Source organism: Triturus cristatus, chromosome 2_1 (genome assembly GCF_964204655.1).
Source record: "Triturus cristatus chromosome 2_1, aTriCri1.1, whole genome shotgun sequence".
NCBI classification, from domain to species: domain Eukaryota; kingdom Metazoa; phylum Chordata; class Amphibia; order Caudata; family Salamandridae; genus Triturus; species Triturus cristatus.
The window spans coordinates 1,047,253,058-1,047,273,788 of NC_140581.1; the positions used below are offsets into that span (position 1 = coordinate 1,047,253,058).

At 46.4% G+C, this 20,731-nt stretch overlaps 1 protein-coding gene across 2 annotated transcripts in view; it reads right to left on the reverse strand.

Annotated features, from left to right (window-relative positions):
- Positions 1-20,731, reverse strand: part of LOC146866324 (E3 ISG15--protein ligase HERC5-like) — a 551,381-nt gene that overhangs the window by 250,400 nt on the left and 280,250 nt on the right. For both annotated transcript variants that reach the window (XM_085635591.1, XM_085635598.1), the window contains 2 exons: positions 9,354-9,484; positions 9,000-9,113 (listed from right to left, as the gene is read on the reverse strand). In XM_085635591.1, coding sequence (XP_085491717.1) covers positions 9,000-9,113; positions 9,354-9,484 — 245 coding nt within the window. The remainder of the gene's footprint in view (positions 1-8,999; positions 9,114-9,353; positions 9,485-20,731) is intronic.

The following is a 20,731-nucleotide window of genomic DNA, read 5'->3' on the forward strand; positions in this document are numbered from 1 at the left end:
TTCTTTGTGGGACTATTTTTTTCTTAGTTTCCTTTTTTTAGGTCTCGGCTGCGTTTGCGCAGTCTCGCTCCGAGATTTAATGACTTTGAGAAGAGGGGCTTGCACCCGCCCCTCTTCTCTCCTGTTCTCCATTGGCTGGCCTCTTAAATGCTGGCCAGCCACTGGAGAAGAGGTCCAGTCACTCCGTTGAAGCCCCGTCCTTTTCGGATCGGGGGCGTGTTTTTTGCGAGAAGTCTCAGGGAGGAGACAACAGCAAAACACGCCCCCAAATCCGAAAAGGACGTGGCGTTTCTCCGAGGCATTTTCTGCTGTGCCTCGGAGAAAGGCGGTGGTGTGCTTGTCTTCACTGGCTGTCTCTCTCTCCTTTCTCTCATTTCACTGTAAAGGAGTCCCTTCTCTCCTTTTAACCTGCGACAACTCAACCATTCAAAGACGGTATTTTTTTTTTTTTTTATAAAACGTAAAGGAAATGTTTGGATCAAATTGACAAAGCTTGAGAACCACGTTCCCCCGCCCACTTGAACGTCGGGGTGTGAGGGCCATACCATACGTTCGATTACGAAAGGGTATGCTTGCGCAGATTTCCATCATTCCGAGATCTGTAAACCCTGCCCGACTGCCAGAGCCCTGCTCCAGGTGACTAACGTCGCCTTGGATAACCCGGCTAGAGCAGATGGGATTAGCGTCACTCTATTTACCGACCTCCGGAAGGCGCGCGGCCTGCCAGAGCTCTACTGAACCGGAAGCAAATGCGTAGCGTACGTTATATACGCGGGACCGCCATGATGGACAACCGTGTGTCGCATCTGCCTCCAATAAGGATGCGGCTTCCGCTTCAACATCTGCACCAGTCTTAAACATCTTCAGCGTTCGGTACAGACTCCACTGCATGCGCTGACCCTGATTTGTAAAACGTACATTTGTAACTTCACCTTGCTAGCACGATTTGAATAAATGCATACAACATGAACGCCTGCGTTCAGGCAGTGGGCGGGAGGGCCTTTTATGTAAGTACATTTTATACTATCAAAGTTCTAACACTGGGAATAGACGTGCTCAGGAGCAGTAATGTTGCGTTGTTTGCCATAAATGGAGAACTTTGCTTGGTTGCTACCCTTGAAGATCATTTCACACCGAACCCTAACAAGTGATTTTCGGTTGGGCAGGGTAAGGAGAACGGGAAGCAGGTAGAGGTCACCAACGCCTATAACTTGAATTGTACTCACATGGTGGCTGCTCCAAACTACTGATGGCACCCCTAGTCCCAAGTATGTATGTATATAAATATATATACATACATACACACAATGTCTCTCTCGCTCTTAATTCGTAGTTGCATCACGCACTGTTTCTATGGCACCCCCTGGTACTTTCCAGCCGGCCAGCGCCGGGTGCAGCCTCCACCGGCACATCTGCCAGGCCACTTATCACCTCTGCACACACCCCTGGCTGCACAGGAAGCTGGCGGGGGAGGGAGGCATTGTGAGAGGCCGATAGCATCTGGGTCCCAGTGCTCCCGGGCAGGAGGGGATGAGCCATTTCCTCCAAACATCATGGAGGTATACCCTCCCCCACACGCCGCTCCTTCCGAGCCCCTCCCGAGCTATTCCCAGGCGCTCCGAAGTAAAGAGCCTTCTGTCTGGACAAGGCAGGCATGCAGCAGCAGAGCTCCGGCTCCTCCGAGCCAGCAGGGGCTAGAAAGGGGAGGAGGGGCGGTGGTGCTCTTCACCTTTCACCCTTTTCTTCCAGGAGCAATGGCCTAGGGCATGGGGCGGGCAGATCTTATGTCTTGGTATGTGTCACACACCGAGGCAACCGGGAAGGCTTAATCCGTCGTCAGAGCCCACGGGTACAAAGCACCTAGTGATACTGAAAAAAGCGCCTAGTGATATTGAAATTGAATGTATACAGCGCTAATTACCCATGAAGATATTTGGAAAGTTTCCTATGCGTGCAACGAATTTTAAACTTCGATTCCAAACATTGAAACAACGCCACAGGTCGTTTCCATACTTGAAGAGAGGGTTCACAGCATTCCCGACCACTGTTTTTTATTATGCTGAGCTCGTGTTTTGTTGTAGTTTTTTTTAAGTAAGGCATCTTTCTATATGAAGTTCGTGGAACATGCATTTCACAGATCGAATCAGCAAGTGATAAATGGGGCCCAGACGTGAAGAAGGCAGAGGTCTAAGCAAGTCAGTGGCAGGGGAGGTCATAAACCCAGTAGTAATGAAAAATTAGCATTGAAACAGCGGGCCCTATATCATGGTCCTTAACTCTACTGGTAAAAGCACTAACTGATTTTCGAACTATGAGTGCAAAAAGTTAAGTTAATCCACGTTTGCGATTTAGTGCCTGGTTTTAGGTCTCGGCTCGAAGGCTGCGCTTGCGCAGTCTCGATCCGAGATTTAACAAGCATTTACAATGCAATGGTCTCGGCATTGGTAAAGTTAGAGCTATTGGCATTGCTCATGACAATGCTGTTTCTTTAAATGTTTTAAAAACAAAAACATAAACAAAAATAATGTCATGAGCAATGCCAATAGCTCTAACTTTACCAATGCCGAGACCATTGCATTGTAAATGCTTGTTCTTAGTTTCCTGCTCAGGGCAACATCTGCTTCAATTTTATTACCTTTTCAGTGCTCTGACTTTCTGTAAACAGGCATAGGAAGGCTCTCTGGTCTCACAGCTGCTCCCCCTGCCTTTCGATTTAGAGCACGATTGAAAAAAGGCCTTTTATTTAATCAGTACGTATATTTGAAGCGTTTTAAAAGCACAAGGAAATTCAAGCGTTTGTTCCTCTACAAGAACATGCTCACTCATAGCCTGTCGCTGTTAGGAGCTGCAGTGGAATGTATCAGGTCTGATGCCCTGTGTGTTTCTTGATTTAACCCAGAAAACCTCCCCTCCTTCAGTGCCCCACCCCCTACAATCTGGAATTACTTGTCTGTGGACAGCCAAGCTGGACTGTTACTTCCTACTCATCACCTGCTTTAATTGTGTGCTTGGAGAATTAAACATCCGGGGTGGGTGGGGGCACTTAAGGATGCCAGGTTTGCCCCCCAACTCTGGGCGACCTTAAATTAATTCATACCTTCGAGGTTGTGCATTCAGCATTGCTACTAAAGCCCATGGTTTAATTCTGGGGATCAAAAAACAGAATTTAGCGGCGATAATAATCTGTCCCTGCCTGAATCAACATTGTGCCAAAATATGCCCACCAATGTGACATCTCCCTGCCTGCCCGACTGTTACAAATATCAGTGCGCCACAAACGCCCCTTTAAAGTGGAAGAAATGCAACACATTTGAAAAAGAAATCTAGTTAGTTGTACGGCTCACCATCTGCATTATGAAACATTATGAAACAAGCCAACCTTTCTGCTGCCAAATGTCTTGATCCCCCACTATAGTGCCTGGCCATGGTTCAGGTCGGTCACCAAACAAAACGCTTGAATGGCAAGATCAGCAGATACATAAGATAAGGGCATATTGTCAACATTTTCTTATCTATTTAATTTAAGCTACTGTAAACGGGAGAAAGATATGCTTATTAATGTTATTGATATTGTGACTTTCTAATGAGATATGTGTAATATGTAAAAAAAAAAAGTAACTGTTTGATTTATTACTTTAAATAAATATTGAATTTCTTTTTGGTCTAACAAACACATTCTAGTTTGGAGATGGCTTTCTCTTTGTTTACTTGTCAGGGGATTTCAAACTATGAAACTGTGGTTAGTACAGGCTACCAGGTTTATTCATTTATAGTTAGTATTTCTATAGTGCAGACCATGGTGACTGCAGCGCGTTACAGAAACCCAGAAATAAAATTGACACAGGAAATAGATTAAGAAGAGGAAGGTGCAGACCCATTCAAGGTATTAGGAGTGAAACTGTGGTACTCCAAGAAGAGATTGGAAATATTAAAACTAAAAGGGATTCTTGTGGTTTGAATCCCTTTTAATCGTAAAATTCTCATTCTCTTCCTGGAGTCCATCAGTTTCACTATAATACCCTGAACTGGTTTGCATCTTCCCCTTGTTAATTTATTTCCTCTATTTATTTTATTTCAGGTTTTCTGTGAAGCGCTCCAGTGACCATGTCACCATTGTTAGTTATGGCCTAGCTGGGGCCTAGAGAGGGAGTAAAGAGCTAAAAACATTTCTGATGTCGGGTACTACATCATTTAAAAATCATTTCTGATGTTGGGGTCTACATCATTTAAATCCTTAAGTGGGAGCACATCCGGAACCATTATTTAAAGCAGTTCTGAGAAATGTTTTCATTTGTATGCTTATCTAAGTTGCGCAAACCTAGCTGTAAAGCAACACAGGGATGTATAAAAAAGAAAAAATGAGTGTTGCATAAAGAGGCAAGCCAGAAAGAAAGAATACTTCTCTTCGTAAGTGTCTGCTGAAAGGTTCATGTCATTACTTTGAAAGGTCTTCTGCTGTTTTCCGACGTGGAAGAGTGAGTGAAGTAGATTGTTGATGTTTTTATTGGAACTGAGGTCCAGATCTTTGGTGAGCAGTATAAGAAGTGTTGTTTATTTACTTTTTTTCTTGATATCAAACCTAGTGATGTACTGGCTTCATGTGTGGCATTAACCACTAGACAAAGTGATGGTGTCTACCAAGAAGGGTGGTGTGGGCTTGTGGTAGGAGATTGTAAGGTGCCTGAAGTGAAGGGGTGACTTGGTATCACTTATAAGTCTCCCAGCGTCTTGCTACCATGCGGAAGACACTCTTTATGTGTGTGAAGTGAAAGTCTGGGATGCCAAGAAGACGGTGTTGCAACATTCTAGGGGGGAAAGGATCACCCTATTAAAGTGGCAACTGACACTTGGGCAGAACAAAAAAAATTCAGCATTCCTGTAAGCCTTGATCGCTACCACAACTCTTGCAAATAACATTTAGGTTTGGCACAACCGAATATTAGAAAAGACACTGCTGCTGGGAGGAGAAGCACAAAATAACTTTCTAATTGTCAGTAACACAAGTGCATTTATTCTGTAACCTACTTAGAAAACACAGAACTAAGGAAAGAGTACATCATGATTTGTAATGTAAAAGGAGATGAGAATTTTGTAAAAGGAAATGAGAACTCTGGAACAGTACTTTGGAGTAGTAGAATTTGATAGGGCCAGGCTGTGACTACAATAGTCAGAACCGTTTAAGCAGCAAATGGAATTTGAAAAGCTTATGGGTTCATATCAATGAATGAGGAACAGGGGACATTAAAGCCACCCCAATTCAAGATGGGTTGATAAATGGGGTGATGTTTTGCTGCAATCAGGTTGAACATGGGGTAACCCCATTTACTGAAGATCAGCTGGGAGACTCAGATACTGCTGCAGGAGAGCATAATGAAGCCTGCTTGGAAGTTATTCACTCAGAGGAAGTTGATACTGGTTTATAGGCAAATCCCATATATCCACTATGAGCCAACAGAGAATATGGGACAAAGTGCTCTTGCTTTATGATGAAACATAGTGGTGTTTTGTACACAGTAAAATAAGCCCCCCACCACCACTCCCGCCCGCATTGCAGAGGTATTTCAGGTCCAGAAGATGTCCCAGCTCTATCCTTGTGATTAGCATCGTTATTTTTAGGATTTCGCCTAGGCAGCACCTGCGCTGTCTTTGCGAGACATGATGTATTCAGGATATGGGCTATAAAAGCTCCGCCCATTTTCAAGGACTGCCCCTGTTACATGTGTTGTTACTCAGAGATTGTGAGTGCTATTTCTTTCTTTAAAGTGGAGCACTCAAGACCAGTGCTCGTCGTTTACAGAGTTCTGTTGTAAACAGGGCTGTAAATCTTGCTTTTATCTTGCCACACTTGCTGTGCATTCAAAGACCGAGGCCTGTTTTGGTTGCAGCTGCCTCCTCCTTTCTCCTGCTTTTGAAACGCATGGCCTGGCGTCACGGTCCCTGCCTTCCTATGGCTGCTGCCACCTCCGTCTCAGAGCTTAGCAAGCATTTGCACTGCAATAGGTCTCGTATTTGCAAGAGTTTGAGCTATTAGCACTGTAAATGACAATGCCTTTTATTTATGCATTTTGAAGTGCCTTGAATCATACACATAGAGGTTCTTTGTGTAGGGTTGCTTTGTGTGTAAATCTGCAAGACATTTTTGTCTATTAGCCAGGCACAAACTCGGACATTTAGATTCCATGTGGTGCTTGCATGGGAACGAAGGTCCATACATTTCTTTATACTGTGGTTGATGAACATCATGATACATGTGAATTTTCACAGCACGTACAATAATTGTGCTACAATTTTGAAGTGCAGCAAGGATACCCTCTGATCAGTATCCTGTAACACTGCCGACATTTTATATTCAGATTAAGCGTCTTCTCTTTCTTTCTACGTTTTTGACATCATAAATAGATGGCATGTAGTTCTTTTTCTGAATTAAATGTTTTAAATGATAATAAATGTTTAACAGTAGAAGAAATAAAAACAACTGACTGACGCACAACTTTAAATAGCACACAAGTACTTGATGTTTTCCATCTCTTTTCTACACAGGTTGACCAGTACACCAAGGCCCCTCCAGCAGAAATACATGGTGTCGTAGGTTGTATCTGTTCCATTTATCTTTTCAGTTACACCTTTTTTCTGGATATACACTACGCAGTAGCTCATAACATCTAGGACCTGAGGAAGGCTAGACACTTGTAAGGTCATGGTAGCCGAAACATGTAGACCGACTTTGCAGTTATTATGTTAAAACTGCATCAGCACTGTTTTTAATCCTAACAACAAGAGTCAACTAATAAAGATTTTTTCTCTCTTGTTAGCTAGTTTTAGTTCACTTTTCCACAATTTGGTGCACTGCGCTCGTCACTCACATAACATACGTAGCTCTTCATCTTGGGTTTTAGGAGACCCTATTTAGCGACAACAACAAAAACAACCCAGTGCTCCTCCCTCACCGTGAGGGGGTTGTAGCCCTCAGCTGTACTAGGAGTTACAGCCGGGAGGAGATCCCAGATGATGAAGCATGTCACTTCGGTGAGTAATGGGATTCCGTCCTAAAGTTAGGACTTCCCTGTGTAGGTAGAGTCTTCTTTGTACTATAGGCACACATGCTACTCTTTAAACCTCCCTCGGACCCTCCCATCCTGGTTTGTATCCTTGGATGTTAGTTTGACCATGTGATTTTACTACAATTATGTGTATAAGATAGATATGTTTAGGAGTTTTACGCCAGACTTCATCCATAAGTCTGTTGTAGTATCATTCACGTGTTTCTTCCACCCACAGTCCACTTTAGCCTTTGTCGGACTTCACTGCATAGTGAGTTACAACATGCTTCCCTTTCACATCGGGAGAGCTGGCTTGGCAGTTTGGGCTGAAATGTTCCCATTGGAGAAGGGTCAAGATTGGTTTGCGTATAGCTGGGTCCAAACTCAGGTGGCATGGTCATCAAAAGAATGATGGACTGGGATGTGGCCCGACTCAATACCAGTGGCTGAGATTAATTCAAGCATTTCATCCATCAAGGGTATGCCCAGATGTGTGTCCTGTGCACACTGTGTCACTGAAACCAAGCTATAAGTGGTTGATGAGGGCTAACTAGGATGAAACCAGTCTTGAGTTCCTTTGTGGATGTGCAAAAGAACCATGGACTGGGACACGGCCAGAGTAATTACCAGTGGCTAAGATTAATTCAAGCATTCCATTCATCACATTTTCTTTACTTTTGTGTACCCTTCACATCTACACACAAAGTAGCTCCCTTTAGTGCCAGGGACTACTATGAGAATGTTTGCCTTTTTGGACCCATTTTTTTTTTCCTTTACTCAATATTTTAGTTTGGTGAGGGCCCGGCAGCTTCCCAACAATAACGTTTCGCAAAACCCATGACAGACCAAAACAAGAATTGCTTAAGTCAAAAGGCTGGGGGCCAACACCAGAATTCTTGGCTTTGCCAATGATTGTATTTCACTAAATTGAACAACCACTTTACATCAATATAGCGCACTAGCAGTGAAAAGTGCAGCGCCACGGCGGGGCTGATATCTATACGGGCCTTTCAACCCACGTGTTGTACGCACTCACCTGAATCACCCCATGGGCTAAGCTATTAGTAGTACAGCAGGTGCAGAGTCTCCAGGGTCTGGGGATGAGAGGGGCCCTCCGCCCTGCAAATATGTGTGCCTTTGATAGGGCTGGAGGGGTAGGCTCATCGAAGGAAATTGGACATCTTATGTGGTGCCCGTAGGAGTCACTCTCCATAAGGACTCTCTTCCCAAACAAGCATTCTAGCGGGGAATCTATGACATTGGAAGAAGGTTTTCCTGGGCACCACATAAGATGTCCAATTAGATTAGATAAATATGTGTTTCAAGGCACCCTGCAACTCCAGGTTTCTTCGCACCCAGTCCTGATCAAGACCATACTGATGTTTTGCAATAAGCACGATGGTCAAAACGCCAACAACTGATTTAATTTGCCTGTACTGAAACAACAGTACTGGGGGTAGCAGAGAAAACATAACCTTTTGCACTGTGCACATGAGACTGACAAACCGGTCTAAAGAGATTCATACCTTAGGTATGCGTTACTAAGCAATTTCACACAAATCATTGTTTTTGCTCTGAAAGAATCATTTGTCTCTATATCCTAAACGATACACGGGTTCTGAGGAATACAGGGTTACCCCATGGAAGCTTAATGGATTAGGACTTAGGGTACACTTGTTAGGCCAGTGAACCACCCTGAGTTGGCTCAAGAGAAGGGAAGCTGCGGTAATATACAATGCTAGGACATTCCTGACCGAGCTCTTAACGTGCAGCCAAAGAGGCTCTTTGTTTACTAGGAAAGGTTTGCTCAGGAAGACATTTGTACTAACGTAACATACAAAGGAAACACATGTTGCCTATGTGAGTGTGCCTCTGCGAACTATTCCACAGGCAATAACACATATGTAAACGATCATCTTCCATTCTCAAGTTTAAAAACTTTTTAAAAAGTGTACTTACTTCTTGTTTCAACTTTTGCCATGTGCGCACATCATCCCATAAAAGTTTAATGTTGCAGAGTTCACGGATGTAGAACTCCTCGACTGGCAGCTCGATGTTATCCTTCATAATGACCTGCATCAAGCAGAAACATTATATTTTAAAAATGTATTTCTGGTTAGGATGTAACCTAAATAATAAAGTCACTCGCATATACCTTCAAGGTATGTAGATGTGGTGTTAAGAAATAGCAAATCTATACTTTTTTAAATATACTTACCTTCTTGACACTGAAGATTGAATATTTTGTTTATGAAATTTCGGCAGGACAATATTAAAAACTCGATATTGTGGTAGATAAACAAATAGGCTTACCGTGTACAATTTCTTCAGCATTTCGAAAATCTGGGTCACATGTGCACTCTTTAGTAGGGTCACAATGGCCTTCTTCAGCATGAGGACATGTTTATTCAAGGTGGAAGCTGGCAAAGAAGACCACAATTTCTCTAGGGACAGAAATAAAGTATATTATTTATATGTAGTCGCGATAATGGTGCTGTCAGATACAGTATAGAAAACACCGTTTATATCTGAACTTTTCCGTCAAAACAATGATTCTGGTTCATAACGTCGGTACACAGATGTCTCCATTTACGAGTGTAAATTAAGGATCTCTAATAAAAAATGACTTCATAAACTTGCTCAACCAAACCCTTTAACCAGTAAAGTAAGCAAATCTGCTCAAAGGGGCGTGTGTGCGTGGGCTTTCCAGGGCAGTGATGCCTCCAGATATAGGTTGGCATCCACGTTGCAAGTTTTTGGGTAGCCATATCCCATTAGTAGGGACATTCCCACCTGTCCGGGACTTACTTCTATTAACATCATCCCCAAAATTGGTAGGAATGCAGGGGAAGAGGTGTCTAATCAGAGAAAAATAGTGTTCTGTGGAGAAATGAAAATTGAGCATGGAGGCTTTTATCCCTGGGTCCCACTTTCAATTCTCTATTTTCTTTAATTATGAAGAGGGAACGTAGTTAAATAGCTAATACGGACGCGCAGGAAGGAGATGCCATAGTGAGGCAGGACTTCAAGCTCCAGGAGCCCTGTCCTGAGGAGGCGGGGACTGAATCAGTGCCAGTCGGGAACTTTAAAGGCCAGCTTTTCCCCTGCGGCATGGGACGCGCCTGGGCACATGCCCGGGCGAAGAGCTGGCCAACAGCGGGCCCCTGTGCACCCGTCAGAGCCTGGATGAGGGTGGGCTACCTCCCTGAAGCCTTGCCTCCCGCAGCACCTGTGAGTTGATCTTGGTATTTGGCCTGCTTCAATTTAAAGGGCTTTCTGTCCTGGTTGCTATTTGGGTTGCCTGAGACTGCTGTTTTTCTTTATTCCTTCTCCTTACTTGCAGCATGGTAAAGAGAAAAGTGGTCCTGCTAAACATGGTCGACAAACAGCCAAGAACTAGTAAACTATTTATCTTTTTTAGACAATGCTGTGGGGGTGCTCACAGAAGAGATTTGCAGTGTGGAAGATCTGCTGTGGCACACTCGCCGGGAGTCAGGCCTGTCCAGTGGGCTATTGGATAATTCACCTAGGGAGACCATGGTTGAAAATGCAGGGGACACCTGTAGCGCAAAGCACCACTCTGTAACACAGGACACGCAGAGTAATGTTAGATATAATCAGCCCCAGGGGCAGACTGACTCCCCAAAACCGTCTAGTATAGATGGGGGAGGTGCCAGGTCCAAATATATAAAGGGGGTGTTACCCCCTAAACTCTAACTAGGTAATAAGTCTCCTAATTATTAGGATCTCTTCTAAAAACTGAAAATACAAATTTCAACTGCCTTTGAATCCCTCAATTAAAGTATTGCCAAAGTGGAGGAAGTCGTGGGAAAAATCAGAGAAACTGTAGGGTTCATTCATGATCATTCAGTTAATATTCTAAGTAAAGTGTCCTCGCCGACAACTTTCACCCTGACAATAATCATTTACCCAGGTGGGCAGTCCCAGCAGGTTTTCTCTTTCACAATCATTACAGCATGTAAGGGTTGTGAGGAACTCTGGCAATTTTGAAAACAATTCTATTAGTTCTGATGTAGCGGAATATTCATTTTCATTTGTAGGGGTGCACTATAATCACACGCATAGACTGCATCCACATAATCTTTTGTCGTGTTCACATAAGGTGCTAGGATTTTGAATGTAATAACATAAATGTGATGTATTTAGGCACTTATAGAGAAAACATGAAGAATTATTGCGAAAAACGAAATATAACTAGCGGAAAACACTAATGTGAATAATTTGTATTGTGTAGTAGATAACCATTTATCATTGAAAGTGTTAATTGACTCATGTCCTTTTATACGTAGGCAGGAATATTAACTGAATGTGCCTTAGTTCTATGTAATTTGTAAAGCTCAGGGTCCATTTCTCTTATGTTAGCTGAATTTTGTAGGCCTGATATGCATTATCTCTGGAATCTCTTGTATTAGAATTAATAGTTACATTTCATGTGCATGTTACATTCTATTCTTTCGCTCGTTTATGTAAAAGATGGACGAAGCGCTTTTTGTAGTTAGAATGAGGCCTTTGTTTTAGGAGTTAGACAAGGAGAGAAGATACATTGGGAACCAATGTAGATAAGGGGAACCGTTGTACTTTCTCATCTGAGATGGCCTGGGAATCAAGGTCATCGTGTCACTGTTGGAAGCGATCGCTGTCCTATGGAAAACTGCCTATGAGAATGTGACCTGATCGTATGGTGTGATTTGAAAGGAATCCTGTGAAGGCTCCTGTGATATTGGTGTTCAAAGGAGGGAGAGAGCCCCACTTCTTCTCTGACTTTGGAGAGAGAGCATCTTGGAACAAGCTCTGTCTTAGTAGCTTTATGCTACCTGACCCACTAAAGTGGAGAGACTTCTAAGGAAGACTATACACGCTGACACCTTAATCTATCTTGCCCTGAATAATGCCCTGAATAATTAGGGAAGCCACGTTAGCGATATCGTAGGGACTGATTGATGCTATTTACATCAACCCTCGATGCAGGGGAATTTGGATTTGTGTGCCTTACTCTTTTGTATCCTGATTCTTGAATTGATTGTCTTGTGCATGCTGCATCATCTCAACTTTATTAGTAAATTTGGCTTTATGTTGCATTTTGCACATGTATTGGCTGCTATTCAACTGGTATTTGCACAATTGGGATATGTTGTATTCCTACACTCCTGCTGCTATTTTTAATCCTGATTTTTTAAAGAAGCTGTTATTATACATTGCTGTATAATGTTTTAGAAATTAGCATTTGTAGTTGCTGCTATTTAATGTGCTTTTTGCACAAAATTTGACTATATTTAGTTTTTAGGTTCTGTGGTTAAAGGAAAATGTATTGTTTATCAAAATATGCTGAATGTTTCAGAACACTTTTCTGTTTTTTACCAAGCAACTGATTTGTTGTACATTATTTTAAACTAAATCTATCTCGAAGCTACTATTGTTTAGTACGGACCTAAACTTGTGCCACTTGTTTTGAAAGAGGTTTTTCATTTAGTTGCTGTTTATTGGCCTTAATGTTGAGAACGTTCATCTTTATTTCGCTCATTAGGGTAAATGACAATATCTATTTATGCTATGCAAGGGAAAATCTAAGACCGGCTATGAAGGATTTTGATATTTATTAATGGCCTGAGAAAGTAATTATCATTATGTTTTATTGTATTTACTATGTAATAATTGAATGTATATTTTATGTGGACCTGATTGCAGATTTGGCTTTATGTTGATTCCAATGTATTTCTACACCCTTGTCCTGAGGTGTTTGTATGTCTAGCTGATTTCGGCTTTGTAATAAATTACCTAACCTTATTTAGTAGTCCGTGATTATTATGGGCCTAGAGAAATGAATTCGATCTGACTGCCTTGGTTAATGAATTTCTCTCCCTTCTATGCTCTCATGCAGAGAAAAAGTACCATTGACTCGAGGTTCTAGAGCAGATCTAGAACATGTTTATCCGGCTCCTTCAGTTCTTCAACAGAAATACAGAATGCTCAGACAACATCCAAGGGGCCAGTATTGGGGCATTGGTTGGAAGGATCCCCACTATTAATCATGGTCCATACTCAGAGTAAGGTAGTTCAAGGAGGGCCCCCTGTATCTCTGGCAAGCTCCCCTTCAGGTGTTGCTCCATGCGATGTCGCTATCGGAAAATCACCAGCAAACTTAAAAATAAAGTTGTAACCTAGCTGTCTGGGACATCAGACAGTCTCTTTTTGAGGAGACTATAACGACTTGGAGAGCGGGATGAATAGGGAATTCTTCCCTCTTGAATTAATTAATTGGCCCTATTTTTGTATTTTTCTGGGAGATGGTGCATGATGGTTTCTAGTTCATCATAATGCGCTCTGTCGTATCTGGCCAATAGCACTTGAGTGTTGGCGATACGCCATATATTGGCTGCCTGTGACGCAGTGCGCTTTCCTGACGTGTCCAGTAGCTTTGACTCCTTGTCAGGTGGTGGTGCTTCGCCTGACGCCTGGGAGTTTGACCTCTTCCGCGCAGTGGAGACCACTAGGGAATCTAGTGGCGCTGGCCCTTTGATATAGGCAGGATCTGTGGGGGCAGCTTTATACTTTTTCTCTATGGGTGGGTTAATGACCCTAGCCCTGACTGGGTCTTTAAAAACCTCTGGCGCATGTTTTATTACCCCCTTGAGCATAGGTAGTATGGAAGTAGACCTATGTGTGGTATCAAAGGTGTCAAGGAGGAAATCTTTCTCTACCGGGTCAGTGTGTAGCTCTACCCCGTGATAATGTGCCGCCCTCTGAAGTAGGTGGTGAAAACCTAATGAGTCTTCTGGTGGAGATGGCCTGGATGGATAAAGGTCATCTTGTGGGACATCTGGAATGTCTGGATTATTATAATTGTCCAATGGGTCTGGGGATCCTGTAGGGGTGGGGTCTTGTGGCACATCCCCTGGATCGTAGTATGGGTCCCCCTGATCATCATGGTCTGGAGACGGGGTCGGAGAGCGATGAGGCAGGGGTGCAGAAGGCGGAGGGGGTGGAGGTGGAGAGGGTGGAGGAGGTGGGGAAGGCACTCTGAAAGGGGAGGTAGCACAGTCTTTTCTCTTTGGAGGTGGAGGCGGAGCCGGTTTGTCCAAATGTCTCTTTTTAGAAGAGAGTGCCAAATGTCCAGTTTTTGGATCCTTGGTAAGTGTCTTTTGCAAGGGATCTGGTGTAAACAGTTCCTGAGATAATGTTTGTTCCGACGGCGCCGAAGGTTTCGGGGCCGATGACTTTTTAGGCTTGTCCGTGCCGTGCTTTTTTGGAACCTCCGATCTTTTGTTCGGCGCCGAGGTAGGCTTCGGCGCGGGAGTGTCGGTGCCGAGGGCCTTATGATGTTTGGTCGGTTTCGAAAGGCTGGGTTTCGACACCGAGGACTTTGGTGCGGAGCTCGGTGTCGAGGTAGAGGCTGGTCTCTTTTTCGGTGCCGAAGTGTGTTTGTCGGCACCGCTGCCAGGCTGGCTCGAGCCCGAGCCGCCGGAAGGCTTATTAGGCTTCTTCACCGGGCCCGAAGGTGGGGTGAAGAAGCAGTGTCTTTGGTCTTGCCTAGGCCCGGAGGCGAAGGCGTGACCGAAGCCTTTTTGGGTGTCGGCGCGGGTGTGGGAGGGGGTATAGTACTCACGACCCTCTGCGCCGGGGTGATGTCTTCCACATCCGAGTTGTCGGCTTCGGAAGCACTGACGAGGTCCTCTTCGGTGTGCTGCTGTCCCGGAGCTTCGACGTCGTCCCCGAAGATGTCGACTGGAACGGAGGTCGAGGAGTGCGCCATGTTTCATCTGGCCCTTCGATCTCGAATAGTCTTTTTCGATCTAAAAGACTTGCAGGCGGGACAGTCTCGAGCCTCGTGTTCATGGGAGAGGCAGAGGTTGCACACCTCATGAAGATCGGTGTGGGGAAATTTGGACCCACATCGAGGCACTTCTTGAATGGAGTTCTTTCCATCAGCCGGGACCGGAGCTTGGATAGGCCCGAAGGCCGCCGTCGACGACTGGAATCGAAGGTGTGTCGAGGAAAAGGTGATTAAGGAGATCTGGACCTGAACAATACCGCGATGAGTGAGGATTCCGCTTCGATCGTCGAACTGGAAATGTTCGGAACCGGAGCGCGAAGTATTACATCCGAGCCCGATGGCGGAAAAAAACAATCTGAGGATGGAGCCGAAGCCCATGCGCAATACTAACCAAGGGAGGAGTCACCGACCTCGTGACTTCCAAAGACTTTCCAAGAGGAAAAACAAACTGCAAACATCCGGGCCCAACACCAGATGGCGATTTATGCAGAAGTGTGTAATCTGCAGCTCATATGCCTCGAACACATATTTCTCCTAGTTACATCTCACCTGGGGAGAGGTAACAGTTTTGGTGCATTCCCAATTGTACCACTTGTGGTAAACCTGGAAAGGCGTCAAAATCCATGGGTGATGCATGGGAACACCCAGGTACCACCCATGCAATGCCTCCCTGGGGCATAACGCAACATGGCGATTTGTGCTGCACTGCGTTACTCTGGATTTATCAAGCTACTCAGGGTCACGCAGGGTGGCCTTGCATGGCTTGATAAATCGCGCTTAAGGGTTGTGTGGCGCATGCACCCTGTTGCGTGTTTCAAAATGGACGCAACCCATTAATAAATATGGCCCGCTGTGTGAGAGGCAGTCAAAGTGGGAAAACAGAGCTTTTTTGTCTGAATCACAGATAAAGAAATATGCCCAGGAGGATAAATGCAAATAAATTACTTCAAATGAGTTGCCGAGAGACCAGAGAGGTATGAGGTGGTCCTATGAAAAAGTTGGATGAAGTGGAGACGGCAGTGTTGGAGGTGGAAGCGAGGTTTGAGAAGACTGGGGCCAGGGTGCAATATCAGCGTTAGAGGCGAGACCACAGATAAAGAGTCAGGAAAAGAAGGTGACAAGAGCTGCAGACTACAGCAGAATTTTAAAGTAACACCTTGACTGTTGTGTTCTCTATGGAAAGCTGATGGGAGGCATGAGAAAACATGAGGAGGGCATTCAATGTGCAAATCCACAGCTTCCTACCCACTGCCAACAAAGTGTTTATGTTAGGGGCGAAGCACTCTTTCTCTGATGATCACCTAATCTAGCTATTCACACTTTCCCTGCTATTAGGCGAATACACTAAGTGGAACAATCACTGTTGGGCTCCAAGCTTCCAAATAGCGTGATCCTGTGTTCTCTGAAGCAGGAAGTGCAGCATGAGAATAACAGAAATCTGTTTTCCTTGACATGGATAATTGGGGGTTCTCCAGTTTGATCTCTGGTTGTCACCTTTTGTTGTTAACTTCGTGATCACATGATTAGTGATGTGGTGTCTGGGGAAATTTGCTTTTGAAGCACAAGTTAATACTTGTGTAATGATATATCTGTAAGAGACATTAGTTAGTGATAGATTCCATACCTTAGAATAGACTGGCGTCAGACTGGATACGGAAAGTTTTTCGTCAGCAGTACCCCTGCGCGTCGGTAGGTGGCGTTGTGCGGCTCCGCGTCTGTCGCTGGCATCGTAAGCGCCAAGATGATGTCACGGAGACCGCTTAGGCGCCACCCATGTGTGCTGACGTCAGTTCTGTACACAACTTTCCGCGCTAGGAACGCAGAGCCATGCAAGAAACTGACCACTGGTGCCATGAAACTAGGGCCCTAAAGGGATGACCTTAACCCTAGAAATCAGTTCGCAGAACGGGGAGGATGGGTGGGGCGGTAAGGAATCTATCACTAACTAATTTCTCTTACAGATATATCGTTACACAAGTAGTAACTTGTGCATCTGAAAGAGACACGTTAGTGATAGATTTCTTACCTTAGAATAGATACCCCAGCAATACCAACCCCGTGGTGGGTCTGCGAATAGATTACACCAGAAAGTCACGGAGAACAGAACAGCCAAAGAAGCCATCTCTCCGGACTTGACTGTCAAGGTAGTAATGCTTGGTAAACGTGTGCAGCGAGGCCCACGTAGCTGCCTGACAAATATCCTGCAAGCGAACGCCACGTCCCAAGGCAGTAGTGGCTGCCGTCGCCCTGATAGAATGGGCACGCAGCCCCACAGGAGGCTCCTTCATAGCCAATGAGTAACACGCTCTGATGCACAAAACGACCCACCGAGAGATAGTTCGTTTGTGCACGGCCCAACCTTTTTTGGCGCCCACGTAGCCAACAAAGAGTTGGTCATCCACCCGGAACTGTTTTTTTTTTTTTCCAAAACCTTTATTGAACATGCAAAGTCCATACACAGCATAATGCTCACAACCATCCGTGGCCGGCAGCGTGTTATGATATGGAAAGGAATAAAAACAGCATTGTACACAGCGTGGTGGCAACAACCCAAGAGGACCGGATCCACCCGGAACTGTTGTTGTGCGCTTCAGATAGAGCGAGAGCGAACGTTTTGGGTCCAGACTGTGGAGCCTCTGTTCTTCTTTTGAAGGATGCGGAGGCGGAAAGAAGGTGGGCAAAGTGATGGTCTGCCCGATGTGGAAGGGCGTGACAACCCTTGGCAAGAAAGAAGGACGGGTCCTTAAAACCACCTTGTCCGGATGAACAGAAAGGAAAGGAGGTTTAGAAGAAAGAGGCTGAATCTCAATCACTCTTCTGGCAGAGGTGATAGCTACCAGGAAAGCCGTCTTTAGAATGAGAAGACGTAAAGGACAGTTATGAAGGGGCTCAGAGCGCACATCAGATAGGTCAAGACAAGATTTAAGTCCCATTGAGGCATTATGAAAGGCACTTGAGTAAACATGTGTGTAATGCCTTTCAGGAATAGGTTGATCTGGAAGCCTTAGAAAGGCAGAGGTGGTCGAAAGACAGCCTTTGATAGTGTTCAGAGCAGAGCCCTGCTGGGCCAATGATAGTAGGAACAGAAGGAACTCAGAAAGAGGGGCAGAAAGGGGATCCACAGACTTTGCTGTGCACCATGCCACAAACTTGTTCCACTGGCAGGTGTATACCGTCTTAGTGGAGGGACGCCTGGCTGCCAGAATGACATCACAGACTTCGGGGGGGGGGGGGGTGGGGGGGGGAGCAGATCGAAAACTGTCAACGGTCGCCGCTCAATCTCCACGTATGGAGGTGGAGGCTGGACAGGTTCAGGTGGAGGACCGTCCCCTGCTGCTGTGACAGAAGATCCTCCCGAAGAGTCAGTCGGATCGGGGATCGATCGCCATGCTGAGTAGCTCGGTATACCAGTATATTCGTGCCCAATCCGGAGCCACAAGGATGACTTGGGCCCGGTCGCGCCGAATCTTCTTCAGCTCTCTGGGCAGAAGTGGTATAGGCAGAAAGGCGTACAACAGACCGCAACTCCACACGCAACAAAAAGCGTCGCCGAGCGAGTGCCGCCTTGGAAATTCCAACATGCAGAACTGATGACATTGCGCGTTCTCTTCAGTGGCAAATAGATCTAACCCAGGCTCTCCCCACTGCTGAAAGAGACTTGCGCCACGTCCGAGTGCAGACGCCATTCGTGATCCATCAAGCACCGGCAGCTGAGTTCGTCCGCCCTGGCGTTCAGAGAACCTGCCAGGTGTTGAACCACCAAGGTAATGCCTTGATGTTCCAGCCATGTCCAGAGGCGCAGAGCCTCCAGACATAGGGGCCACGACCCCACCCCGCCCTGTTTGTTGCAATACCACATGGCGGTGGTGTTGTCCGTGAACACCTGCACTACACTTCCCTGGACAGAGGGAAGGAATGCCTTCAGTGCAAGACGGATTGCCCGAAGCTCCAAAAGGTTTATATGGAGCCGGGACTCCGCCGAAGACCAGAGGCCTCTGATCTCCGACTCTCCCAAGTGGCCACCCCGTCCCAGGAGGGACGCATCCGTCACCACTGTATGCTCTGGTTGGGGAAGGGAGAGGGATCTGCCATTGACCCAATCGCGATTCGTGAGCCACCACTGCAATTGTCGTGCAGTGCCCTCCGAGATCTGGACATGATCGGACAGGTTGCCCTGATGCTGTGCCCACTGGAACTTCACGTCTCACTGCAGAGCCGCATATGCCATCTGGCATGTTGCACTAGCAGGATGCAGGAGGCCATCAGACCCAGGAGCCGGAGGGTCATCCTGACTGAAACCCGGGATAGAGGCTAAAAGATCAGAATCATAGCCTGAATATCCCGGATTCGCTGCTCGGGAGGATAAACCCGAAACTGCGTCGAATCCAGGACCACTCCGATGAAGGGGAGCTTCTGAGAGGGACTCAGGTGCGACTTCGGCACGTTGATGGAGAACCCCAGCAAATGCAGGAGGTCGGCGGTAGTCTTAAGGTGGGTGACGACTGTCTGGGGCACGCCCGCCTTCAACAACCAGTCATCGAGGTAGGGGAAGACTGACACCCCTGACCTGCGCAGATGAGCTGCGACCACCACCATCCCTTTCGTGAACACTTTAGGGACACTGGTAAGGCCATAGGGGAGCACGGCAAACTGAAAATGCTCCTGGCCTACCGTGAACCGCAGGTAACGCCGGTGGGCCGGCAGGACGGGAATGTGAAAATACGCGTCCTGCAAGTTCAACGCTACCATCCAGTCTCCAGGGTCGAGGGCAGTCAAAACCTGAGTCAACATCTTGAACTTCTACTTCCGGAGGAAGCGATTCACGTTTCTGCAGTCCAAGATGGGGCCAGGCCCCCTTTGTCCTTCGTGGGAATAACAACCACATCCTACTTCTGGCCCAGGAATGCGCTTAATGGCCCCCTTGGCCAGGAGGGCCGTGACTTCCTGTTGGACAAGCGCAAAGTGATCCCCCGACATGTGGTGGAACCGAGGTGGCATGGTTGGGGGGGGTAGACTCGAAGGGGAGGGAGTAACCCCTCCGGACGATTTGCAGCACCCACCTGTCTGAAGTGACAGAACGCAAGTGGGGGAGGTGATGTTGGATCTTGCAGCCCACTGGTGTGGGGTGCACCCCACAGCTCAGACTAGGAAGGCTTTGAGGCGGATGCTGGGGGGGCTGAGGTGGATTGACCCGCACGCTGGCCCCCTGTGCCGCCACGGCGGCCTCCACGCCCACGCTGAGTTTGGTTCTGCGCAGGCTTCTGGTTGAACGTGTTTGCAGGGGCGCCCCTTCTGTGGCCACGAAACGAACTAAAGTTAGACGTGGCTGGGCATGTGGTGGAGAGACCCAAGGACTTGGCTGTAGCCCGCGAGTCCTTGAAACGCTCCAGTGCACTGTCTGCCTTATCGGCAAACAGGCGAGTACCATCAAAAGGCATGTCCATGAGGGAACTCTGGACGTCCCCTGAAAACCCAGTGGACCGCAGCCAGGCATGGTAACGCAGGGACACTGTTGTGGAGATCGCTCTCCCTAAAGAATCTGCGCTGTCCAGCCCACACCGAATGGTGAACTTCGCGGCATCCTTCCCCTTCACAACAGCTTGGGAAAGTATAGCCCGAACCTCTTCCGGGCACTGGGGCAGTGTCTGCGCCACTGTGTCCCACACAGCGTAAGAGTAGTGGCCCAAGAGGCATGCGGTGTTGACTGACCGCAGGCCCAAGCTGGCAGAGGAAAATCATTTCTTCGCAAACTGCTCTAGCTTTCTTGATTCCCTATCCGGCGGGGCGGTAGGGAACGCACTTTGAGAAGTGGAGGCCTGAATGACCAGGCTCTCCGGAGTCGGATGATTTGTCAAAAAGGCCGGGTCACCCGGTGGCAGGCGATGACGCATGGCCACGT